We start from the raw sequence: 27,442 nt of genomic DNA, 5'->3' as shown, positions 1-27,442 counted from the left end.
TTGGTGATCTGCTACTTATAATGTATACTTATTTTCAATGTTTGTGCTGGTCAGCTATTGCCACAGTAATGCTGCATAACAAATCGCCCCCAAACTCAGTAACTTACACAAATAAACATTTGTTGTCATGTTCATAGGTCTGTGAGGTGGCCTGGGGTTCTGCTGATCTAGACTAGACTTTGCTATAAGTTATGACTCTGGGTTGCTTTAGACTGAGGGTTGGCTGGACTTGGTTCCACTATGTGAGTTCAATTCAATTCTGTTTCATGTGTTATTATACTGAGGCCCAGGCTGGAATAGTGTTCAGGAGTGAACCTGAGGCATGTTCTTCTCTTGGAAGATCACCAAAGTGCAATGGCAGCAAAACCACATACACAAGGACATTTCACACCCTGTGCTTTTCAACTCTGCTAATAGTCTATCAACAAAGCAAATCTGATGCCTGGACCCAAAGTTAAAATGTGGATAAATTTACTCAATGACCATAAAGCATAGCAGGATGTTTAATTCTAAATAAAAGTGAGTGAAAATTTGGAACCAATTATTGAATCAACCCTGTTATCCTTATGACAATATTTCTTCTCTTCTCTGGACTGTTACAAAAAAAAATGATAGTGGACATCTCAGATAATCTCTCCTCATTCAGCCTAAACTCTATCCTCATCATTCTAACCCAACTCACCTGGTACCTCCACACGGAGTGGTTCCTGACCAATCAAATCCCACTGTCATCTGAGATTTCCACGTCCTTCAGCTGTCGAAGCTTACACCCCTGTGCCATCACTCCCACTGTCCCATCACCTTTGCCACTAACTACCGTGACCAACTCAAGCTACTGTTTACTGAATCTCTAGCACATGGCAGGCTCTTGTTTCTCCCTGGTGGCTGTTAATATCCTTGCTTTATAGAGAAGTTAATGAAGTTGCTAAAGGTTAAATAGATGATAAGTAACTGAGCTTGGATTCATACCCAGATGGGTCTGTAAACATGGTTATCTCTACCATATCAGGCTGCCCCCATACATTGCAACTGACTGCTTTGTCATATATTAACTTTGTATTATGGATGGATTTTGCCTACCTATCAGTTTTGTTCCTTCAACTACACTGTATAATTCTTGAAAGCAAGGACCTTGCGTTAGGCTTCTGCAGATTTTTCCTTAGCATGATTCGATTAATTGTTTGATTTCAAGAACGAATTTCAGAGAACTAGCCCAATCCTAAACATCATTATTTATCAGAATGGAACTTCCTTAAGACACAAGAATGAGATTCATTAATGGTGGCTAATAATAATAGCATCAACCATCTTACTAGATGGGTACTATCAATATTCTTGCTTCATATACGCAAAAGGTGAGGCTCAGAGAGGTTATGTGTCTGGCTCATGAACACACAGTAAGTAGCAGAGTCAAAAAGCAAACCCAAATCTCTGTAACTTTAGTGTCCTATTTTTCAACCAATGGTGTTCAATGTTTAATTTCTGTAGGACACGGGAGTTAAATTATAACAATGCTGAAGGTTTTAGCTGTGAAATTCTATAAAGACCAACCCTAATTATGAACAAAATCTTGGCTCAAGTGGCAGTAATCATAAATAATAAATAATAATGATAGTTTAAAAATTTTTTTAAATGTGTATATACCAAGCATGGTGCTCAGTGATTTATTTAGTACCTTATCACTGCATCACAATAGTTGCAGTAAAGCACATTCTGTTGTTATTCCCATTCTACGGATAAGCACACTGATACTTCAGGAAGTTAAGTGACCTGTACAAGATGCACAGTGGTAAGGTAACCCCAATGTTAACTTTTTTTTTTAATTAAAATGTACTTTTCTCTTATAGAAATTAACCAATCAAAATGACAAAGAGACCGTAATGGCTACAAAGAAACGGACAGCACACACTTGACTTCAGCGTTAAGTAATGACTATCTCCAGTGCCAAGATCGCAAACCACCGTCACTTCCCACTGTCCACAGAACGGATGGGCTAAGTTTCATGTGAAAACCTTTTGGGCTGAAAAGGTTACAGCTTATACTCACCGGGCAACTTTTTGGAAAGTAAAGAATTCTTTGTTATGATGTGACATATTATTTAACTCAGGGGTTGACAAATTGCAGCCCATGAGTCAAATCTGCCAGCTGCCTGATTTCGTAAAGAAGGTTTTACCGGAACACAGATCACCATGCCCACCCCACTGCATATTGTCCAAAGCTACTTTTGCTACAGTGACAGAATTAAGTAGTTGCTTACACAGGCTGCAGGACTCACAAAGCCTAAAATAATAACCACGCCCTGGTTTAATTCTTCACTTCAAACCTTTGTAATGTGACTGTTCATGCATGCTTTTGTGGGGGTTCTTTCTCCAAAGAGCAACTCTGTTCTAATTCTGGGGTCACGGAGCCCCAGCAGAAGGTGCTCACATTATGGGACGCGAAGCAGTCACGTGTTCAAGTCACCCAGTGGGCTGGATCACACACTAGCAAGGACAAGACAAGAAGGACAAGCATTTCCTGTTCTTAGCCATCCTCCAGACACTGTGGGGCTTTAAGCACGTTTTCAAAAATGAAATCAGGAAAATGCTTGTACTGATATGGTAGAACCTAAATGAGTGAATCAAACACGAATCTAATTGGTCACCCCTGAAAAAAGACACACCCATCAAAATCATAGTTAGAAAATACACAGAACTTAGCTGACCTTTCTTTTCCTCCCACAAATTTTAGGAGAAAAAAAGAGCAGGCTATATAAAAGGAGACTCCTAAAAGATTGAGCGAAAAACACACATACCTGTCTTCCTAGAAAATTGGCAGGATCGACAGACTTTCTGCTTACTCTCTGGAACCTTCTATATCGATAGAAAATCACCACTATTTTCAGCAATTGTGTTAAAGAGCTGATTTTCAGGTGATCCCACCTTGAGTTCAAATTCTGATTCTGTTGCTGACTGGATGTTTGACCTTGGAAACATTGTTTAACTTCTGCTTCTCTCTCTTTTCTAAGTTGCTTATTAAAATGTGGATAAAAATATCTGGCTTACAGACTTATTATGAGGATTAAATATGATAATATATGTAAAGCACTGGGTTTAGTGCCTGGCACGTGGTCAACCCTTCATATCTGGAAAGGGCATGATGACTGTTGAAGGGGAAGTCAGGACACAGACGGGAGGTCGCCTGTGATTGAAAGGCCACCATGAAAGACATGCAGGTTCACTCACTGGCTGGGCAGGAAAGAGGACCATGATATTTTATGCATATTTTCAGAAAGGGTTAAAACATAAAAAGGTTAACAACAAAATTTAATCGGCGCACTACGCTCTATTATCCGAGTTTCGGCTAACTGCAGGTCTGCATCATTGAAGAAGAAGAAAAAGGTAAATTCAAATGATTACAATGGGGAGCCTGGGCTGGCGAAATATGTCAGAAGACTTGTAAACTATCTCCGTTTGCATCGCTGCGTTGGATGGTCTGTGATAGCTTCCGTCATTGGGGGAAAGGTGGCAGAAGCAGAAAGCACTGTTTCTGTACGTCCTTTTCTGGAAGTGTACCTCTTTGCCACCTCTGATTACAATTTTGTGGTTCAGTGCTTATGAAAAGACTTCAAATAAAGGAGCATATTTATGATTCCATTTTGACAACAAAGGGAAGAGCTTCCTCAAATGTCTGAGCGGTTCTGAAGCCTGCATAGAAAATACCGAATTCCCCGTCCCTCAGATGCAGGGTACCCACTGCCTCTCAACTTCAACTTTCCATTGCAGTCCGTCTCTCCATAACAGCAGGTGCAGGCAGACAGAAATATCTGGCTACATATTCTAGGAAGAACCGATAGAGAAGAAAGAATTTTCTGATGATTCCACCATGAAAAGTCACGACAGGGTCATCTGAAAATTGCTGCTCCGGGAAATTAAATACTGCTGTCTGGCCCTGTGCCCTCCACATCTTTAACGCCCTCTAATTTTGCTCCTGGTAACAGAGTAGAACATGTTCATATGGTGTATGCATCTTCATCTCTTTCCATGTCCGAAGAATGCTGAAATTAAAGGACATCTGGCAAGCAAAGCCCTTGAAAACCAGCAGTCCATCAAGGATCTAAAGACTGTTAGAGGCAGCGTGTGACCTTGGAAAGGCAAGATTTAATTTCTGTACCTTTTATTTTTCTCAGCCCTCTGATGGGAGAGACAGGCTGAGCGTGAATGGAGGGAAACTTTATGGCTAGAGACACAGACCGTGAACCACAGTATAAAAACGAAGAATCGGCAGGTCCATTCAGGTCTCAGATCGACATGCCCGTTCCATTGTGCACTTTACCTAACCAGAGACAAAAGACCCAACACACATCTTTGTGGCTATGGGCACTTACGCCTCAGGAGACCAGAAATGCCGTGGCCTTTGCATTTACTGATTTAGTCAGTATTTGGATGAACATCTATTTTGTGCCCAGCATTGTGCTAAGTGTTGGCCGTACAGTGGTGAATGCAACAGACATGGTCCTTGCTCTCAAAGAGATGGTCAGGAGCGGGGCTGAATAGCATGCAAGGTAATTTCGGACTGTGTGAAGTTCCGCGATGGTATAATTAACAAGGCACTGCTACAGAAAAAAAACCACAACAAAACAAGAAGCCTATTTTAGGCTGAATGATAAAGGTGGGGCTTCGCTTAAAAGGTTACATTTAAATTGCTACTTGAAGGAGTTCTATGAACAGCAGTGGGATGGGGGAAGAACACTTGGGGCAGAAACCCTAGACTGATACCCAGTCACGCCCTACCCTGTAGTCTCCTCCCCTTGAGAGGATGGAGTCCTACATCAGTTGACTTTGATAGGGAAGAATGATTATCCTGCATGGGCCAAACTTAATCAGGCGATGCTTTTGAAAGAGGGTATAGAAATCAGAGACTGGAAGCATCAGAGACGTTCTCTCTCTCTGTTGCTGGCTTTGAAGACTTTTTATGGCGGCAAGGTTATGCGATGCATCAACAAAATGAGGGATCCTGGGAACAGAGCCTTCCTTGCTGAGCCAGTGGATGAGCACACAGCCCAGTCAGATCCTTAATTCCAGCTCTGATAAGTCCCTGATCAGAAAACCCAACTAAGTGACGCCTGACTTCTGATCTACAAATCTGTGAGGTAATAAATGGGTATTCTCTTAAGTCACTAAGTTGTGGCAATACAATGAAAACAAATACAAGTAGGAAAAAGCGACAGTCATTGGCAGTCGTGTTGTGGTGAGCAGGGAGGAGGATGGACGGAAGGTAAACACAGGCTATTCTATGACGAAAACAGGACAGCCCCGGGGCTGTATCCCAGTACCCACATGTGGTGCTTAGTGCCCAGCACACACTTAAAACATCCGTTGAATGAATGAAGGAAGGAAGGAATTCATGAATAGTAAAAGTTTCTTGCTAAATAAAGGTGTTTAATACTAGACTGCCATTTCCACCTCCTCAGATTTGAAAACACTCCTTCAATAGACGTTCATTGAAAGACCATTATGTACAAAGAACCGTACTGGTGTCGGAGGGCTAAGGAAAGTGATTAAGAAATAGAGCCTGGCCAAGAAGCAAATTCTCACACAACAGATCTACTGGAAATTTCGGGATTAGGAAAAAACGATACGTACCCGTGGAGAGACAAAAGGCTCCATAATGAGGTACAGGTATGACCCAGTAATCCAGATCACAGCTGAAAGCTGATAATTTGAGATTTCAGAGTCTAATAAAATGTTTGGAAAAGTACCAAGTGTTAATCAAGACCAAGGAACGGAGCCCTATAATAACATAACCACCTCGTCAAAGGCCACATTGTTGACAGTTGGGAGGAAAGGAAAGGAAATGTGAAGGAAATGAGCAGTTCCGCAATGGTGGGGGACTTAATATTGAAAATGCAAAGATGCTCATAGATTGGGAAATTGTATCCCAGGTGCCTCCAGTCAAGTCTTCTGGATTTTGTGAACAACCTCTAGAAATTCAGAGATGATAAACGAAGAGAATACTGTCATCTTCAATTAGTTGGAGCATGTTACCCCTGCTGCCCAGGAGGCACAAACGATAGCTCAGGAAAGGTTAGAGTCATACTACTGATGTTTCCAGGAGGGACAAATGAGATCAGTAACAGCACAGCAAGAAATGCCTTCTCAGAGAGCAAAACTGAAACACCAAGAAACAACTAACTTTCTTAATTTGTACTCATCCAAAGCCCCTTGGACATTAGCCGGGTTGCTGCCCCAGGAAGAATTCATCTTTATTTTAAACTATGGGGAAATGTAGACTGGCCTCCTTCTAAAACACACCTCAGAGGTGTTTTTCAAGAGGAAATGTCCACACATTTGAGAACCAAACAGTTAAAACTAACTCACTGGCTTAAGCAGAGGGGTAGGAAGTAGCAGCTATCTGGTATACCTAACTGGGCCTCAAATGGACTCAAGATTTGGAAGCGACTGAAAGGAATGAGGGATAATGGTGCACTGCGTTTTTTAAACTTTTAAAATATCATCATCATTGTCATCTTTGCACTTTATGAAAATGGAAAGCATATCTGTGTGAGTCTCATTCCTCAGCTGATACCACCCATTCTCAAAGAGGTTATCCTACTTTTTTTAAAGTTAGGTCTGGAATTCCATTCACATGTTCAAATAGCTACATAATTGACGGCTTCCTCTCAAGAGTTTAGGAAAATAAGAACAACACTGATTTCATAATAAAGGCTACTTTACATGGATTACTATGTTGAGTATGAGCAAACTGTTCTCTGAGATATGACCATGCCATCTCAAATAAACAAATTCAACCTTAAATTCTGTGCATAAAAATGGAGACATATGTTACGGCTCCTTGCTTTTAAAAAAATGTTTTTGAGAGACATGGCTCATGTTACGACAGACAACTGATACGTGACTGATAGAGTCACTCTTTGTTAAACTTCATTTCTCATCTGAGATGAAAACTGGCAGCACCTCAGAGAGACATCACAGGAACCATCAGAAAGCTGCCCCAGAAATCGGATTACAGTTTCCCCTAAAATGTCGATATGCATTCAGAGAAACATTGCTCATCGCCGGATTTAGAAGCACCTACAAACTGCTCTGTCTCAGAAGAAGGAGGTCCAGAAAATAGGAAACAACAAAAGACAACTTAAACAGGGTGAGAATCCAAGTCATACGATGTTCAGTTCTGTATCTCTGCTCCTGTGAGCTGAGAGAGTTCTGCCAGGCTGAGTATAATCTACGAGAAAGTGAGCGAGTCAATCTGTAATTTCTGAATCCTGACTGCAGGGCGGGAGCAGTACAGACTTCAGGGGAACGCTGTTCTGGTCGGTCGGGGGCTAATTTCCAGGGATGGTGTCAGAGGGATCTGTCCCACCAACGTCAGTATTTTGGGGCACTGGTCACCACAACCATGCTTATCACATCACTGGTGATGTGACATGATCTAAGAGGCAGACGGACGAAAAGCTTCTATTTTAATGATTATGTTTCACGTTAACGCATATTGTTTAAAAAAAAAAAACCTAGTACATCAAAACTGTCATTTCACATATATGACTTCTAAGGATAAAGATAGGTTTTAAAAGTGAGCTAGGAGTTGGTTTAATGGCAAAAATCATTAGGTGATACACTAATGGCTGAAGTCAAGAATACAATGCTGAAGATAACATTCTTCTTCCCTCATTGTTTTGATAGTTTTTTGGCTGCGATTTTTGCTGTTTGTTTCTATTTATAAAATACCTATATGCTTAAGGCAAAAAATTTAGACGCACAGGAAAGCACAAATGAAAATCGTAAAAATCAACCATCATGCTATCCCTAAAGATAGACAGTTACAATTTTATTTTTTTACCCATCCAGTACGTTTTTCCTTAAAAATGAGAGTATGTCTTCAAACTCTGGTTCATAGCCTCATTTTCCACGTATAAATATCTAATGAATCTTTTCCCATGCGGTAAGCTTCCTTCTTCAACAACTACTTTAATGGCTGGAGAGTGTTTTCTCATATGGTTAAATCAAAATCTAGTTAATTAATCTCCTACTGTTGGGAATTAAAGTTGCTTCGGTTTTCTCACTGTCATATAAAATGCTGCAATGAACATCTCTAGACTTAATCCTCTTGTACCCATCTCTGAGCATTTACGTAGAGCAACTTCCGAAAGGCAGAGCTGCCAGATTCAAAGGCTTGCCCGTTACAAAGGTAGTTTGCTGTAAATGACCAGATTATTCTACAGAAAGTTTACAATAATAAGCTATCCCACTGGTAGGTTATGAGAAAACCCACTTCTGCCACAAATAGACCGATGTTATATTTCTTTTAAAATACTTTTAGTGTTTATCAATACAATTATATAACTCAGATTGCTAAAGACATGGGACTTAAAAATAATCATACGTACAGAATTAATTCGTGTTTCTTCTTTTGTGAATGACCTGCATATGCTCTTTGTCCTAATTTCTACTGACGTAAAAGCACTGAAGCAACAACCAGATGTAGATTTAAGTACAAAATATAATACTAAATGTCTTACCTATCACTGTCCCAAGCAGTATTTCCTTTATATTTCTTATAATTCTCTTTTAGTTAAGAGGCTAATCATTTGGGGGAGAGATAACATTATTCTTTTATATTATTGTATTTTTTTTTACTAACTCATAGAAAAGGGTATTGAAAATATGAGTCAAATTAATTCTTTTTTTTTTTTTTAGAAGAAAAGAGTAAAATATGGTCCTGCCACTTAACTCTAGTCAACAAGTTCAAAGCCACCAAGATCAGAAATGGCACAGCACTAAGATTAATTCCAATGACGGTGATGGCTGAGCAAGAACAGAAAAGATGCACAATGAAGTAGCTATTGCCATAAGAAAAATATTAATCCCTAGAATCACTTAATGTGTTACTAGCAGGCACTATCTCTATAAATTTCCATTGTACCTATAACCCCAGTGTGGGTGATCATCCGTCTTTTTGAAGCTATGACAACCCATCTTCTTGCGGTAGAGAAGATGGTGGTGGTGGATGGTGATGCCACCCCATTCTACAAGTGCCACATGGAATGCAGTAATATTTTAATTAAAAAGAACAACTGAATTGAATTGCACATTGAGACTTATTTGAGAATTTCAGAATACTTCCTTACCCATCAAAGAAACTCTCTACCTTCAGGCAGGCAGTCAGTGTTCTGAACTGAAGTGGGCTACATAGAGTGTCAGGTGTACCTTTGAATGTAAAATATATATTATATTATGAAATGCTAAACAGATTCCTCCTTACTGAAACATCCAGAAATTTCTGGGTAAGCTATGATGTCTGATAGTGAGACCCTACCCACCAGTTAAAACAATCTGCCATCTTCCACTTATTAATTCAGTAGGCATTTACTGGACACCCACTATGGGCCAAGAATTGTTTCATGCATTAGAAATATTAGCACTAAAGCACAGATGAATTCCCACCCTGATGAGGCCAACATTTTGGTAAAGGACGGGTGGAGAGAGTGAGGCAGATAATAGATTAAAAAAAAAGGGGGAATGAGAAATGGAAAATAGTGGTAAAGGCTGTGAAAAAAAAAATACAACAGGGGAATGGGAAAGAGAGTGACTTAGTGAGGTGTGAAGCCGGGGAGAAGTTTAGATAGGGTGGTCTTGGAAAACCTCTTGGAGATGTTGACATTTAAGCTGTACCAGTCATGCAAAGGTCTTGGCAGAGAGCATTCTGAATTGAGAGAAAAGCGAATGCAACGGCCCAGAACCAATGTGATGTGTCCCAGAAAGGCGGCCGGTGACTAAGCATGCAGGGAAAGCGGTAGGACCCGGGCTGGTTCCCGTACTGCCTCAAGCCTTAGTGATGAGTGGGGATGTCATTCTAAGGGTGACGGAATTTTAGGCACATAAGTGGCATGAGTCAATTGACATTTAAAAAAAATCATGTTGGCTGGTGTGTGAGGGGTGCAGTACCAGGGGCACGAGGGGAGGCAGGGTTACCGTTTGAGGAGACACCGTGGTCATCAGGGTAAAAGATGATGGTGCCATGAACTGGGGGCGCATCCATGGAGGTAGGGAGAAGTAAGCCTCAAAATCCCATAGTTCTTATGTTAAACGTTTAGGACACGGTTCTGATGCTGTCTGTTGACTTTTTGCCTCTTCCGGTAGACTATATTTTCACTGCTACCATTTATAAAGTGTCCTGTGTTGCTCTGGGATTTATACACGTGCATTCTTGTAACAATTTCATTCCAAGCTCATGTCAGGGAAGTTAACTAACTCCCCAGGCCTCAAACTTCGTGAGGAAGCTTATTAAGATTTACCTAGGCCCGTCTGATTCTGAGCAAGGAACAACTCTTAGTCAATACACTATAGTGTCTTTACTTAACCAACTTTAGGGACAGAGTTGGTGCAGGGAAACCAGGGCACAATGGAATTTCTATAATGGCTTTTAAAAGGTAAAGGGGGTTGTAAAATTATCAGGAAGGCAGGCCCTTGTTTAAAATGCAGATTCCCGGGCCCAGCCCTGAGAATGCAGAGCCAGACTCTCTAGGAGGGCACTGGAAATGGGCCTTTGAAAAATGCTACCAGGTGACACTCAGTGAAACTGGCCAAGACCGCAAAGTAGGCGCACAATAAATACTTGTTAAATAAAGGACTATAATGGGGAAAGGTTCGCTAGAAATGAAAAGATAGGGTACTTCACTCCCCCGAACTCTGATCCAGAGGAAAATGTAAGCCCATTTTGGAGTGGACCCAAGCGGAGTCTCAGCCAGACACCTCACATCCACTGGGAGATCAACGATGTGACTAACCCGTGGGAATGGCACACTCAGGTCTTCTAGAAACTTTCTGCTTGAAATAATTACTGTTCATGACCAGGTTCTAAATCCAATTGTCTAAATCTAATTCCCAACTGAGGAAGTACAAGCCCTTCAAATGGTAAATACCACCTATTTTAAGGACAAAGCATCTTTTTAAAAAAAATTCATCATTTTGATCTTTTGGCATTTTTGACGCATGGGCTAATTTACCCGTTCGACACGACACACGCAGTTCCCAGGCCCATGAGACTTTTAGGAGCTCACAAAATTTCTTTTAAAAATCAGAAGAAAAACCCGAATATAGTCTAGCCTGGGTTATATTCAACTTTTATCAAGGCAGTTGTAAAATGTAATTAAATTTTTTTTTTTTTTTTTTTTTTTGTAAATCAAGAAACGGCACATGAAGGCAATAATACCGAGGGCACAGAGAAGTCATCACGTGGCCCTCCTCTGGGTCCAGGTGACAGACCTCTTACCTGGCAGGCATTGTACAGGAGCTGATGCTCGAACTTCTTGATCCCAAGAATGTTCTGGAACATCTCGTAGAGTTGCTCTTTGCTCAGAATCAGCTCAGAAGCGGCGCTGGCTGTCATCCGGGCCTGCTGCTTCCTGGGGTCCTCCTCCCCGCGGTAAATGGCATCAAACTTGGCCATCCAGGAGCTCAGCACCGTCTCCTTGCTGAGGCCGTCGATCTCGGGCAGGCTGCGCACCCTCTTCTCAATGTGCTTCTTGAAGACCTCCCGGGAGTCGTTGGCAGAGCAGCCCCCGCTCTGCACCATGCGGGCCACGCGGTCGCTCTTCAGGAAAACCTGAGTAAGGACAGGGCCAGGACAGACATTAGGAAGGTGGCCCTGGAGGAACCCACTCCCTGGGACTAAGGGCGGGGCATCACAGGGGTCACCAGTGTGGCTCACATCCTGCCCCACTACCGCTTATGTGTTTTGCTTTTGTGTCCAAACCTGGAAAGTGGGAGTCACAATGGAACTTACTAAGTTATTGCAAGAATGAAAGCACCCTGAGAGGCAGCCTATAATATAGAGACGTCTTCCTCTGCCACTTGGGGGCTGCATTTCTTTTGGCAAATTAACCTCTTTATGCCTCAGTTTTCTCATCTACAAAATGGGGGATAACAGTAGTCTCTCCAGCACAGGTATTTCTAAAAGAGGACTGGATGAGTTAATCTCTGATAAACACTTAAAAAGTAGCCCCTATTCATGCCATATGGGCTGCTGTGGTTGCGATTATTTTTATGTGTCAAGTTCCTGGCGTGATGTCTGGTACGTAGCACTTTATGCAGCACACAATTCACTATTTACATCTCATTTTATCCTCCCAGTGATACTCATCACAATTAAAATCGAACAAGGATTAGGCAAAGATGCATTCAGTGCCTGTCTCCCCTTCGCAGAATGTAAACTCCACATGGGCAAGGACTGTGTGCTTCCTGTTCCTCCAAGTACCATCCGTCTCTAGAATAGAGCCTGGCACTTTGAGAGGGAAAACAGGGAGGCAGGTATTCCACTGAACCCAGTTTGTAGATGGAAAAACCAAGACTCCAGAGAGGGGAAGGGACTTGCTCTTGGTAACTCAACCTGGCTGACTCTAGCTGCAAGGTCTCTGGGCTTCACCCTGGTTCCTTCCTTTCCTGTGGGGCCCCCCTGCCTGGGGCAGAAGCCTCGGCTGTTTTGCTGGTGCTGCCTGGGTCCTGAAATGAAGCATCCATTAAGGACCGTGTGCTTTCGCTCCAGCGCCCACAATTCGGGAGCTGACACAAGCTACGTGATTCTGGGGTGTCATACAAGGCAGAGAGGCTGCTGCCTCCTATTCACAGAGAGGACACATCTGACACCGTCAAGCTGTCATGGTCATACCTCCGAAGGTGCATGAATATCCTTCTGGAGGCAGAACGAACGTTCACTCCCCTGTCAGATTTCAGAAGACGCCCTTGTTAGGCGATGGCTTGGGAGGCATCTCAGTCCTCCTGCTTCATCACAAAGCCTTCCTTGCGGAGGAGAGCTATTAGGAAGCTGGGCTCCATTGATTGTCAATTTAACGAACTAATTTAGAAAGAAGGAGGGCTGAGGGTTTGCTACACAGGGTCCCGCTCCACTGCATCTGGGAACTGGTACTCAGCTGAGAACTTAGAGTTCATTGAAAAATCAATTATAGAAAAAAAATGTTTCAAATGAATCCTCAGGCCTTATGAGCCTTAACGAGCTAAGGAATTCACCCGAAAATCTGTGATACGTAATGCAGACAGTTTCTCTACCTAACACACCGTGCCTGAATTATAAATCTAGATCTCAAAGAATATCAAAGTTTTGAAGCAAAAGAGGAAGTTTCTGGAGAGGCAGTGGAACGTTGTGACAGGAGCTGTAAACCACAGTCCCAGCCCAGCTTTGCCACTAACTTGCTGTGTGACCTTGGGTAAGTCACCTCCTCTCTCTGATTCTCTAGTTTCTTATCTGTATGCTGAGGGAGTTGGATGATAAAACTATGAGGTTGTCTTTTCAGCTGTAAGGTTTATCCTCTTCTCCCTGAACCCATTCACCCTTTCTTTGGGGACGCGCTAGGCGGGAGGCTCATACTGGGTGCATGGATACGCTGGGGAGCAAAACAGACACAGATCCGGCCCGCATGTCTCCATGACATCGTCCTAATCGCCCCATACCAATACCATTACAATCTGGGACAAGTGCTGCTAGGGGAAAGGACCTGGTTCCATGGGTGCCCAGAGCCAGGAATCTATCCCAGTATGCAGTCAGGAAAGCGTTCCTGCAGGAAACCTCCTTTGAGATGAAATGTGAAAAGCAGATAGGAAAAGAGAGAGCATAAGAAGGGGCAATATGTGTACACACCCCGAGGATCGGAGGAAGTAAGGAGAAGCCAGCGTGGCTGTGGCAATGAGAGGTGAGAGAATGGCTAGTGTAAGATGGGCAGAAGGGGCCAGATGGCCAAGGGCATGGGAGGCCACATGAAGGATACGGGTAATCGTGGTGAAGGGCACTGGGAAGCCATTGAAGGCTTCAAGCTGGGGTGTGATACCATCAGATTCACATTGTCTGGCTTTAATGTGGAAAACAATATTCTCTGGCCCTGAAAAGGGCCAAGAGAAAGTTAGACAGGAGGCCAGCCGGGAGGCACCTGGAGGAGCGCAGGTGAGTCGTGATGGTGGTGGAGATGCAAAGGGATTAATTCTTGGCTGTCGGCTCTAATGATCATCGGAGGTGACTTAAAACATCCCATCAACAGTGAAGTCATACTCTCCTCCCAGCTGTCCATATCAGTGTCCCCCAGACCTGGAGCAGGCCCCCATCACAAGCTCTTAGCACCATATTCCCTTCCCCCGAAGCCTTTCCACAGCTGCCATTTCTCATCTGTCTTTGTGACTATTTGGTTAAGAGCTGAGGCTCCAGCCAGACTAGAAGTCCCAGAAAGGCAGCAGTTGAGGTGTTTTTTCCCTATTACTTCTAAGTGCCCAGGGCATGTCTGGCCCATAGATGGTACTATGTCAAATGAGGGAATCAGTGAACGAATAACACGAACAAAGCAGACATCTCAAAGCAGAGACCCTCCTGAGATTATATCTGGATGAAGGCAAGAAGGTAAAGAGGAAACCAGCAAGTACAATACACTGGTCTCTTAAAACAAGTGACTGAGGCTACATTTTCCATGGGACCTGACAGCGGCAGGTAAGGAATAAGGATACTGGCACACTGGTCCCAGGCAGGTGGCATCCATGACTGCACACATTACCTGCCTGGATCCTGTATGTATGATCTGTTTCCCATAGTCCCTTCCTTCGTCCACGGTAGCTGCTCGATAAGTATGTTACCGGTGGGTGACCTTAGACAAGTCACTTAACTTCTATCAACCTCACGCTCCGTCGCTGTCACACTGGGTTCATCCAGCCAGCCTTCTCTGACAAGGATTAAACTGAAAGGACTCTGCAAAGTGGAGGGTGCCATCCGTCCAGAGGGAAGATGTGACTGCCAGGCTCCAGAATGAAAGGAGCGGAGTGACAGGTCAAGAGGGCAGAGGAAGGAGGCAGAAGATGGAGGAGACGGCAAAGTGCTCAAGGGAGGCAGAACGGCCACGGGGAGAGAAGGTGGCAGCAGAAAACGAATTTTCCAGGCACCGCATCTGTCTTGGCTTCTCTGTCTGTCAGAAGGGAAGTGGGGCCTGGGCCAGCCACGTGCTCGTGTGTCTCTTAAAACCACCCCTGAAATGCACCCGTACTGAGAGCTCTCTCTGGTATTTTCGAGTTTGTTTTCAGTTTTATTTCCTGGTGGCTGTTGGAAGAGACTTCAACCCCAGGCACAGATCGACATGGCACATCCATAAGTCGTCCCTACTCCTCTGCCAACTTCCAGACAGGTCATAATGGGAGAGGGAAGATAAACAAATAAATACGGAATGGTGAAGGGCAGTCAGTTCAGCGACTCGACCTCATCCATCAGTCCTTCCCTCCATCGCCAGAGCCCCGCCACTTCAAGGCTGTTTTAGAGACACGCCAGCACCTCGGTTCTTAATGACTGTCCACGGTGCGGGGGGAGGCTGGCCCCGCTCCTGCTTCCTCACTGACAGGTGGAGAACACAAGACGGAGCCTTTCCTGCTCTACCAAACATCTCATTTCAACATAAATAAGACAAATACCTAGAGGTTAGAGTAAGTAAGATTTTTTTAAACACTACAACATCCAGATGGCTACTAATGAATGACACACCGATGACGGGCGGAGTGAGCTGTAGTGCCAGATGACCTGGGACCAAATCCTGGCTCTACCAGCAGTTAGTTTTGTTGGCTGGGCAAGTTACTTCATCCTTCTGGACTTTCAGTTTCCTCATTTTTCAAATGGGAATCATAACCCTCCCGGCTTGGAGCATATAGCTCAGTGCTAGAGCAGGTGCTTAGCATGGATGAGGTCCTGGGTTCCATCCCCAGTACCTCCATTTAAAAAAATCAAATAATCAAACAATAAATAAACAAACCTAATTACCTCCTCCCAAAATAAAAAATTAAAGAAAACAAAACCCTCCCTTGTAGTATTGGGTGAGGATTCGATATATGTCAACTGGGAAGCAGGGCACCTGTGGTAAGAATGTAATAAAAATCAGCTGTTATTTTTAAAATAAAATATCACGTAGCCATGAAAAAGGGTACTTTTTTTTTTTTAAGAGCATCAAAAGATGTCCGTGATTTACTGTTGAACCAGAGACTTCGCATGGTAAGGGTGAAGTAGGGTTGAGGTACAGACACATAACCCCTGACTCAGAAATATGAGAGTTCATACAGCTTTTTACTCTTGAGAGAGTGTCATAGGTGTGACTTTTGCAGGAGGAGGACCAGGACTGAAAATCACACTGCAAATGAAACAGGTGGGTTAGTAATACTTTTTAGTGATTTTCCATCTTAACATGGAAATCAAATAGTTCTCTTTATGTGTATAAACACATCAAAAAAAAAAAAATCCCTGGAAAGATACAGTGCACAATTAATAATGGTAGTCTAGGATGGATGATGGCATGACAGGCATTTTTCTAAACCATCTCATTTACATTTTCTCCCACATTTTCTATGCTTATAATTGGCAGGTTTTACTTTCACAGTCACTTAAAGCTTCTTTCCGCATGGGAAACTACAAATTTTACTGTCACTGAGGCACGGTGCACGGTTAATTTCTAAAATAAAAAGCATCTTTGGATCTTAAAGATATTCAGCACCAGAAAGGAAGGGATCCTGGGCAGACTTCAGAACAGATCCGGGGCCGTGACCGGTGGTAGGTGGGGGTAGGTTAGGAGCAAAAGCAGTTCCCTTGACCCTCCTATGCCCTTTGCCCCTGCCTTGACCTTGCACCTCCCGTATCCCGTGTCCGGGCTCCAAAGTAAGGAGTGGGTTGATTCGCTAACTTTCAACTCTCTGTTATCATTTCTACGCAGCGAGCGGGCACTACACCATCATTCTTCTCCTCGAACCGTAATATATTCCCAATGGGGCACTTTCCACTTGCTACATTTACAGTGAGGTTGTGTGTTTGAGTGTGTGTGTGTGTGTGTGTGTGTAATTTAATCTTGAGAACAATTATGCAAGGAAGGTCCTGTTACAGATGGAAAAACTGAGGCTCAGACATGGCTAAGGTCCCAGAGCCAGTGTGCACAGAACTAGGATTCAACCCCACATCTTTCAGACACCAAACTCATCCTCATAATCCCCCGGCCCTCTGCCTCTTCCTCCCGTGCCTGGCTTTTCCCACAAGCGTGAATGCCTTTAGAATGGCTAGTTCCTTTTTTCCTAAGGATTTATCTATTTTAAGGCCACTGAGGAATTACAGTGGTATCGCTTATTAGAAAATACAAAGCTTTATTTCAGAAAAATGCCAGGTATGACCTGACATCTACTTTTTTTTTTTTTTTTAAGTTCAATCATAAAGATGAAACGTGTGTCACCCTGTGCAGAGGACACGTGCCGTTTTTGCCCGTCGACCATCCTTCCCTTTGTAATAACAGAATCTCAGTCCGAGCACGCCTTTGTCACTACGCAGTTTCAGTGGGCTGTCCATCACAGGACCTCGGCCTGCCTTTGCCAAGTGGTAGGTTGGGACCTGAGCTCGGCAAGCAGACTTCCCCTTCTGGGGATCAGATTCAGAGCGGGGTGGGGTTGGAGCTGATTCACAGCAACGAAGGGGTGTCCATTATCTCCTGCTACCTGGCTTCCCGCAGCTAAGCTGCCCTGGCTTCCATCATGTCTTCAGCTTGGTTATTTCCTTTAACATCAAAACAACCACAGTCATTGATATTCTTGTTGTTGTTGTTAATATTGTTAGGGCTTAACTGAGCCACAGTCAGTTTCTGTTGCTAGCAACTGAAGAATCGTGTCCGATACATCACCAGACTAGTTCATCATCAAAACTAGTTTGACAAAAACCAACCAGGACTTCGGTAGAGAGGGTCAGATCAAAACACAGCACAACCAAACCAACTCAGTCATAGCCGTGTCCCTGGCGGAAGTCCAGATGCCAGCTATAGCGTTCTCCCAACAGGTTTCGCTATGTCTTCTACCTCATTCTCCACTCCCTCTTCCCACCAGATGCCCCCCCTCCACCCCCCATGTTTCCTTACAGGCAGGATCTCAGAGGAAAAGTTTTGGTAAGATCTCTTCACCACCTCCTTTCTCTGATGTTGGGACCAGCATGTGAAAGAACCAAAATTTAGCAGGGAGATGGGGAGGTGAGGGTGAGGATGGAGGACGGGAGGGCTTATGTTTTACACATTAGTTTTAAAACAGCTCAGAGTTAGGAAAGATGTGGGGACCCTGGAGAAAAGGGTGGGTTCTCTGATATCTCAGGACCGTGGCTCTGGGAACAGAATGAAGTTGCTGGACCAGATCTCAGAGCATCCACCTCAGTGCCCAGCCCTCAAAGTCAGAATGAAAGAGATTAAAAGATTAATCTCCTGCCCTGCTTGATCCGCTTTGCCAACCAAGGCCACCAGGGAAGGACAAAATAAACCTGCACGCTCGCGAGAGCCACGGGGAGCCTGGTTCTCCCTTTAGCCTGGCCCAGCTCTGGGTCCAGGCCTGAATGCTGGCCAGCTGGGTTCAGACTAGGCTGGATGGGCACAGATGGAAAAAGGACAGTGGCTCCCCACTCCTTTTATTTTTAAAAAATTGCTCTTTACTACTCTCTCATGTTGACAAGGCACTACTGCCTTAGCAAAACGTGGCCATGGCCTGAAACTGACTTTCGGTAACATAGTAATTTGGAACTTTAGGAAAAAAGTTTTTTTGTCATGATCACTATTAAATTGGGATTGTGGGTGCTGGTATGGTGAGGTGGGATGTGTGTGTGAGAGAGAAAGAGAAACAGAGAGAAATTGAGAATTTAGAAGGAGAATATATTGGTTTTGCCTGCTGAGCATACATTCCCCCTTCTTCTGCTAAAAAGCAGCCCAGTTTCTTAATGGAAACCCTGCCATTTTCAATACAAATGGTTCCAGTGGGACTGAGCTTATACTCCAGCTCCTGAGGTCCTGTCCTAGGCCTGATCCCCAGGCTACATCACTCCCCATCTACAGTGATTAGCTCAGGAAAGGACCCACGGCCCATGTCAGTCCAACCAAGTCACTCGAGGCCTTTTGCTGGGACTCTCAGCAAAGAAGTCGTCTCTTTGCCCCTGGAGTCACTAAGCTGGTAGGATGTGAGCTCCCAGGGTCCTCTATATAGAAAGAACCTGCCCAAGAATGCAGCCAACACAGGGATGAACAAAGCCGAGGGATGGGGAGAAAGACACTCAGCCTCCTGGCATCTTTGGAGTCTCTGGATCCAGCCACAGCTAAAGCCAAAGCTATCCCTGGACTCTGAAGTTGCTTGAGCCAACAAACCTCATTTTTTGGCTTAAGCCCGTTTGACTAGCTGTCTGTCATTTGTAATCCGGAGAGTTCTGACCAAGACAGATCCTCAGAGGGAAGCAAGCGGATCCCAGAGAAGGGCAGAGGAAGAGACTCCAGCTTCTCCATCGCCCAAGAGTGAAGGGAGAGAGAGAAAGGGACGAGTCGTCAGCCTAGAGCACTCCCAAATTTAGTATTAATCCCAGTCCCTGCTTGGGGACCTTAGCTTCAGAAGATAAGGTTTCTCTGGAAATCTTAAGACTCTCTAAAGCTCTACTAATGAATACGGTAAATAATTAATACCCCACGTTATTTCCTGTTGCTCAGATCTTAATATTAAATATTCAGTAACTTCTTAATGTCTGTATTCTCACCAGACTAAAAACACGTTCTTTCAAACAAACTAGCCGCTACAGAGGAAAATATATGTAGATGTAACAGTAATTTCGAGAGACTCATTAGCAAGTTGATGACTATTAATTTTCTAATTTAATTAATAGATAGAAATGCCACTTTCTTGTAATTTATGTCATTAGTCAAATGAGCTTTCTAATTAAGATTTGCAATCTACAAATTTACAAACTGGTGAATGACTCTAAACATGGAAAAGGACTGACAAGTGTCTGCCTGGTCTCAAGCGGCTTCCAGAACTTGAAAAAAGGGGGAGAAACTGAATTCATTTCCTGGTGGTTTCTAAACAGAATCTTGGTTCAATATATTTAGGTCGTTCACTGCCACACCATCACCGTGACTGCGAATCCCATTTTCACTCTCCATCAAAATCCCAACCGAAAAAAATAGGTCACATCAGATAAAGCACTAAGTTCGACCCTTATTGGCAATAATGAATACTACTTGTAAAATGAAACAAAGCTCAAATTTGACAAATACAGAAATATACCAGACCTCTAAAACAGATCCAAATAGAAATTTCACTGAGGAAACGGTGTGCAAAGTGAGCCTGTGGATGGACCCAGCAAACATCCCAGAGACAAAGGCTGTTTTACTATTTGATGCTAATTAGTTAGCAAACCAATCAATGATATTTTTCACAAGCTCTAACTGCCAACTTGCCCCACTCTCTCCATGAAAGAGGAAGTCAAGTGCTTTAGCAATAAGGAGTGTTTTGCCGAATCAATCAACCAACGTTTGCAAAGCATCTACTGAGGAATGGAGCACCCAACGGGCAGAAAAAGCAGCTGCTTGGATCACCAACAAAGCAGGAGCACCTATGTTTTTGTTTTCAAACAATTTTCTACCAAATAATTGAAAAAAAGGAAGGAAGAAAGAAAATTCGCAAAGCAAATTGCAAAAAATGGGAGGGGGGGGATGGGAATCAGAAGCTTGTTGATTTCCTAACACTTATTTTATAATTTTATTATTATGCTCAATTGTATATGGCAGGATACTGTAAGTTTGTTTTTTTTTTTTTTTTAATACTTAGGGGTTGGTTTCTAATGGTTTTAATCTGGTCTTGACAATAGGTGAGAAATTTGGGGCATAGGATTCCAAACACAGAGAACATCTGGTTGACCTGAAAATAGAGTCATATGAAGTAAAGCATCTCTCAAAGACCAAATCATCATTTTTAAAAATATGCACAGCAGGTAAACAGTACCGATCGGAAGATACGGCATTTTCACGTCATTAAAGATGCACAAATGATAGCCAATATGCACATTTTGGAAGAAGAGTTACAAAATTAAAAAAAAATACTAGTGGAATTCCAAATTCACTCAAATAAATCTCTGGGGTCTAGAGGTGAAAATTTACTTAAGATATAAACTCAGGATATAGTCTCTCGAGGGAGGGTATAGCTCAGTGGTGGAGCGCATGCTTAGCATGCATGAGGTCCTGGGTTCAATCCCCAGTACCTCCTCTAAAAAATAAATCAGCCTAATTACCTCTCCCCCCAGGAAAAAAAAAAAAAGAAGTCGATAGGATATAGTCTCTCATTTACAGGTTTTCAAGAGCGCAGCACTGGATTTGGGCCGGTGTTCTAAACTGCAGAACTCAGAGCACCATTTTAATAGACAGAACAAGGCAGATGTGAAGGCACCACCCTTCAGAGGCATTACCATCCTTCAGAAAGTGGTGGGAAAATGCTTTTCACCTTGGCTAACATCTGAGTTTGCGGCATTTTAACAGCTGTGTGACCTTGAGTAATTGACTTAACATCTCTGAGCCTCAGTCGCTTTGTCAGTAAAATGGGAATAATATCAGGAGCGAACTCGAAGACTGCTGTCAAGATTAAACTAGAAATGGTCCACAAAGCGCTTAGCGCACTGCCTGGTCTAATAACCAGTTGGTAGACAGTAGCTTCTATTTACTGTTTTTCCCCCCAAATAAAATGCTGTTATTCCTTAAAACTGTAACCAATTACCAAATCCTTGGCCTCAGGAGGGAAGGCCCTGTAGAAGGCCAAGGCTGCTGTTCCACTGACCAGTGTTCAGAAACCCCAGGCTTCAGGCATGAACAGTTTTGGCGTAATTCCGCCTGGTGAATCTTACCTCATAGTAACTCTGGACGGCGTTCATGAAGGCTTCGTCAGCCACGATTTGGGTTTCCCCATTGAGGAAAGCCTGAAACCGGTCCTTGACTGTCTGCAGCTGCTGTTTGCTGATCTGCAAGAAACAGAGAAGGAGGGGACAGTGAGGATTTGCTCTAGACAAGGGTCAAGGCTACTTTACGTGGAAGATGTCGGCCTGCCGGAGCGGGCTCCGACTGGCGCGGAGAGCTGATGGTTATCTTTGCAGGAATTTTGCGAGGCAGATGTTACAAACAGCTGTTACTAAAACTTAATATAAATTACAATTAAATTATATTAAAACCAAGGGTAACACACACTCACAATTCAGTGCTTCCTCATGATTTTACCGCATTTTCTGTAACGGAGCAGGACCCTGTGGGGGCGTTCAGGGAACAGACCCTCCCCCACATCCCCTGCTGCAGCTCCGGATAATGGTATTTCATGTGTATTTCCTGAGTTTTTCAGATGCTTAAAACCTGCACCAAAGGGAAGAAATTAACTACTTGGCGGTGAGAGCAGGTGGCCCCAAGGCCTTCTGGTGCCTAGGGGTTGATAGTGTTGACCGCCCTGTTACCTCCACATCAACCAATCAGAGAATCGTGTACCAGCTGATCACGCACCCTACGATGCCGCCTCCCCTACCTGGCCTTTAAATACACTTTGCTGAAACCCTCCGGGGAGTTTGGGGTTTTTAAGCATGAGTCCCCACCCCGACCCCGTCCTTGCTCAATCCTGCAATAAACCTTTCTCTGCTCCAAACTTCTTTGTTTCAGTTTGTTTGGCCTCGTGGTGCAGCGGGCACACAAACTTGCCTTTGGTAACATTACTATTATGTGTGTCTTTCAGGTTATGTTGTCAGAGAACAGGTTCCTGCCTCGCGCAGGAAAGAATTCAAGAACAAGGCATAGTAAAGTGAAAGCAAGTTTATTTTTGATATGTTTCTCTAAGTCTAAACTTAGTTATTTTTTAAAACATAGGGGGGAAAAAAGTGTGCATACCTATTAATTCCACAAAGTTACCTGCTGGTATTTACGCAAGGAAATAATCAGAAAAGCACACAAAGCTAAGGGAAAAAAAAAAAAAGATACACAGTCCATACACAGAGTTGCATCTGTCTGACTCAGAAGGGAAAACAGCCTAGGAGATATACATTCCACAGGCAGCGTGCGGGCCATCTCAGAAGGCAAGAGAGAGCAACCATGAGGTGCAGAATTGTTAGGTTTTATGGGCTCAGGAATTCCATGGGCTAATGAATGGGAGGATTATTCCAACTACTTTGGGCAAGGAACAGGGATTTCCAGGAATCGGGTCCCTGTCCACTTCTTGACCTTTTATGGTCAGCATGGGAACTGTCACGGTGCCTGCGGCTGTGCCATGAGGCTCAAGGTCCCCTGGAAGTCAGATCCTCTGCCATCTTGGTTCTCACCAGTGTGTCCTGTCCTCAGTTGCTATGTCATTCCTTCAGTGGTTGCGCCCCGCCCCTTCTCCTCCTGTCTCAGTTACATCCGTCTCTTGTATTCGTAGGGTGGAAATGATATATAATGTCTACCACATGTCTCTTCCCAGTTTTGCATTCAGTGATGTTTTATTAGAAACAAGTTATCAGCCAAGGTGGGAGTATTTACACCATGGAAATAGGCAAATGCTACAAATCACGGCTGGATTTTTCATTTATTTGGATTTTTTTGTTTTTATTTTTGTTTTTTTGAGAGATGGCTTTTTAATACACCCCTGCACCTTAGATGATCTGAAATATCCTGCTTTACAAAGATGCAGTAATCAAAACAGTACAGTACTGGCATTAAAAAAGGCACATAGATTAATGGAACAGAACTGAGAATCCAGAAATAAACCCATGCGTATATGGTCAATTAATACTTGACAAGGGCGCTAAGAATACACAATGCTCTTTAATAAGTGATGTTGGAAAACTGGATATTCACACGCATAAGAATGAAACTGGACTCCTATCTCACACCACTCACAAAAATTCATTTGGAGCGGATCAAAGCCTTAAAAGTGAGAGTCTTAAATGAAGTGTAAAGCCACTAGAAGAAAGATCCTTGCTATTGGTCTTGGCAATGGTTTTTTTTGGGATATGACACCAAAAGCACAAGGAACAAAAGCAAAAATTAACAGATGGGACCACATCAACCTAAAAAATCTTCCACGTAGCAAAAGAAATAATCAACAAAATGAAAATGCAATCTACAGAATGGGAGAAAATGTTTGCATACCATCTGTCTGATAAGGGGTTAATACCCAAAATACATAAGGAACTTTTACAACTTAATAGAAGAAAAAAGATTAATATATGGGCAGAAGACCTAAATAGACATCTCTCCAAAGAAGACATCCAGATGGCCAACGAGCACATGAAAAGATGCTCAGTGTCACTAATTGTTAGAGAAATGCAAATCAAAACTACAATGAGGAATCACCCCATACCATTCAGAATAGCCATCCACAAACAATAAATGCTGGAGAGGGAGTGGAGAAAAGGGAACCCTCCTACACTGTTGGTGGCAATGTAATTGGTGAAGCCACTGTGGAAGACAGTATGGCGGTTCCTTAAAAAACTAGAAATAAAGTTACCATATGATCCAGCAATCCCACACCTGGGCATATGTCCAGAGGAAACTCTAATTTGAAAAGACACATGCACCCCAATGTTCACAGCAGCACTATCTACAATAGCCAAGACATGGAAACACTCAGATGTCCATTGACAGATGACTAGATAAATAAGATGTGTATACACACACACACACACACTGTGGATTACTACTCAGCCATAAAAAATAAAATAAAATAATGCCATTTGCAGCAACATGGACAGAACTGGAGATTGCCATTCTAAGTGAAATAGGTCAGAAAGAGAAAGGAAAATACCATATGATATCCCTTATATGTGGAATCCAAAAAAAGAAAAAAAGACACAAAGGAATATGTCTACAAAACTGAAACAGACTCATAGATATAGAGAACAAATTTATGGTTACCAGGGGGTAAAGAGGGTGGGAAGGGATAAACTGGGAATTTGAAATTCGGACCTCTTGGGGAGTGGTGGAAATGTTAGCTATCTTGATTGTGGCAGTGGTTTCGTTGGTGTATACATCTATCAAAATTCATCAAATTGTACATTATTGTACAGGAATCATACCATAATGAACGTGTTTAAGAACAATGAGCAGAGGACTTGAATAGTCATTTTTCCAAAGAAGACATACAGATGGTAAACAAGTACATGAAAAGGTGCTCAGTTTTACTAATCATGAGGGAAATACCAATCAAAACCAGAAGGAGCTGTCACCTCACACCTGCTGGAGCAGCTATCCTCAGAAAGACAAGAGATACGTGCTGGCAAGGGTTTAGAGGAAAGGGAACCCTGTGAACTGTTGGTAGGAATGTAAACTGATGTGGCTACTACAGTTCTTCAAAAAATAAAAAATAGAACTACCAGATGATCCAGCAATCCCACTTCTAGGTATATATCTCAAGGAAAGGAAATCAGATATCTTGAAGAGATACCTGCGCTCCCACATTCACTGCAATATTGTCTACAATAGCCAAAACATGGACACAACCTAAATGTCAATCAATGGATGAATGGATAAAAAACGTGGTATATATACATAAATATATATACATGTGCATATGTATACATATATGTGTACATATATGTAATGCACACGCATATTATTATATACACAGACACACATACAGACATACATATACTGGAATTTTACTGAGCCATAAAAAAGGAAACCCCACCTTTTGCAACAACATGGATGAAACTTGAGGGTTAAGTGAAATAAGTGAAAGACAAATACCATATGTTGTCACTTATACGTGGAATCTAAAAAATCTGAACTCATAAAAATAGAGAGTAGAATAGTGGTTACTGGGATTTGAGGGGTGGGAGAAATGGGGTCAAAGGGTGCAAACTTCCAGCTATAAGATGAATAAATTCTGGGGATCAAATATATAGAGCATAGTAACCATAATTAACAATACTCTACCAGGGAGGTGGAGGGTGGGAAGGGATAGACTGGGATTTCAAAATTGTAGAATAGACTACACTGTATAGCACAGGGAAATATACACAAAATGTTATGATAACTCACAGAGAAAAAAATGTGACAATGAGTGTGTATATGTCCATGAATAACTGAAAAATTGTGCTGAACACTGGAATTTGACACAACATTGTAAAATGATTATAAATCAATAAAAAATGTTTAAAAAAACCAATACTCTATTATATACTTGAAAATTGTTAAGAGAATCATCTTAAAAGCTATCACAAGAGAAAAATGGTAATAAGTGAGAGGATGAAAGTGTTAATTAACTATATCGTGGTAAGATTTTACAATATATATATGTATCAAATTTTTACATTGTATGTCTTAAACTTATATATGTTCTATTTCAATAATATCTCCATAAAGCCTGGGGGAAGTGCACCATGGCAATATACAGAGGTTTTCAAACCTTACTGTTGTTACATTCACGATCACGTGAAAGGTGGTATTTAGGGACAAGATACACTTCCAGGATGTGGCATAGATAATTTGGGCGGTAGGTGATGTGCAGTTTCCTTCCTTATCAAGCCCACCTTCCTTCCCCACTTAGGAAAGCATTCCTAAAAGACTCCTATTTATTCTCCCTCCTCCAGCCCTTATCTGGCTATGTCTCACAGTCCTTCAGTCTTAGCATGAATCGTGCTAACTTCTAAAGCCCTTCCCAACCCCTAGCCTGCATCTTCCTGCTAAGTAATTCCAGGGCACATCGTCTATTCTAACTACTTGTTAGTTATGATCAAATGTGTTAGATGATCTGTCTTTTCTTGCTGTTTTGTTCACAGATGTTTCCCCAGGGCCAACTCAGAGCTGTAGTACATGGCAGGCACTCAAAAAGTGCTTTGTTCCATGAATGATGAAGTATATGGAAGATAAATTATTTTTGAATATCCTTCAATCAGTTTTAATTTATATCATAAGAAAGTCAGCTAAACACTTTACTCTCCTAGAATATGAAAATGAACATATGTATGTATATGCGTGACTGGGACACTGTGCGGTACACCAGAAATTGACACATTGTAACTGACTGTACTTCAACTTTAAAAAAAAACTTTACTCTTTTAATCATTGTTTCCACAAAGTTACACTTCATAATTGATAATGGGACGTTGTCTGAGAACTGCTGCTCTAGTAGAAAGAGGAGGATCATTCAGCCCCAGTTCTATCCACCACTGTGTCATCTTGGATAAGCCACTTAGATTCTCTGAATTGGCCACAGAGCTAAAAGCCTTTCTGGAATAGGGCCAGGCTCAAATAAATACATGTTATCTCTTAGTTTTCTCACTTGGAAAATGGTGATAATTCTTATTACTCACTACCTTGGGGTAGTTACAGCCATTCAATGACATAACATGAGCTCTTTTTTTTTTTAAATAATGAATTTCTATATACATTTAGAATGCTTTCATCATTAGAGTGAATGTTAAGTCTTGCTGGTAGAAAATAAAGCTTAAAGCTATAGGAGACCAAGTCTGGCTTGAGTTTTTATTCCACCAGGGAACAAAACAAAACAGAACAGATTTTTGAGAACAGAACTAGATGGAAGCAGGATTGCTTTAGCTAATTTTTGTACTTTGGGAGAAATAGGGAAGAGTGAATTTAGGGGCAAATATAGAGGAGTTAGGTTTTTATCAGATTCGTATTTGT

At 42.5% G+C, this 27,442-nt stretch overlaps 1 protein-coding gene across 8 annotated transcripts in view; it reads right to left on the bottom strand.

Moving 5' to 3' along the window:
• CADPS (calcium dependent secretion activator) overlaps positions 1 to 27,442 on the bottom strand; it is a 418,935-nt gene that overhangs the window by 301,192 nt on the left and 90,301 nt on the right. For all 8 annotated transcript variants that reach the window (XM_064496352.1, XM_064496353.1, XM_064496354.1 and 5 more), the window contains exons 3-4: positions 21,691 to 21,804; positions 11,272 to 11,604 (exon numbers count right to left, since the gene is read on the bottom strand). In XM_064496352.1, coding sequence (XP_064352422.1) covers positions 11,272 to 11,604; positions 21,691 to 21,804 — 447 coding nt within the window. The remainder of the gene's footprint in view (positions 1 to 11,271; positions 11,605 to 21,690; positions 21,805 to 27,442) is intronic.

Source organism: Camelus dromedarius, chromosome 17 (genome assembly GCF_036321535.1).
Source record: "Camelus dromedarius isolate mCamDro1 chromosome 17, mCamDro1.pat, whole genome shotgun sequence".
NCBI classification, from domain to species: Eukaryota; Metazoa; Chordata; class Mammalia; order Artiodactyla; family Camelidae; genus Camelus; species Camelus dromedarius.
This window is presented reverse-complemented; position numbering and strand designations above follow the sequence as displayed.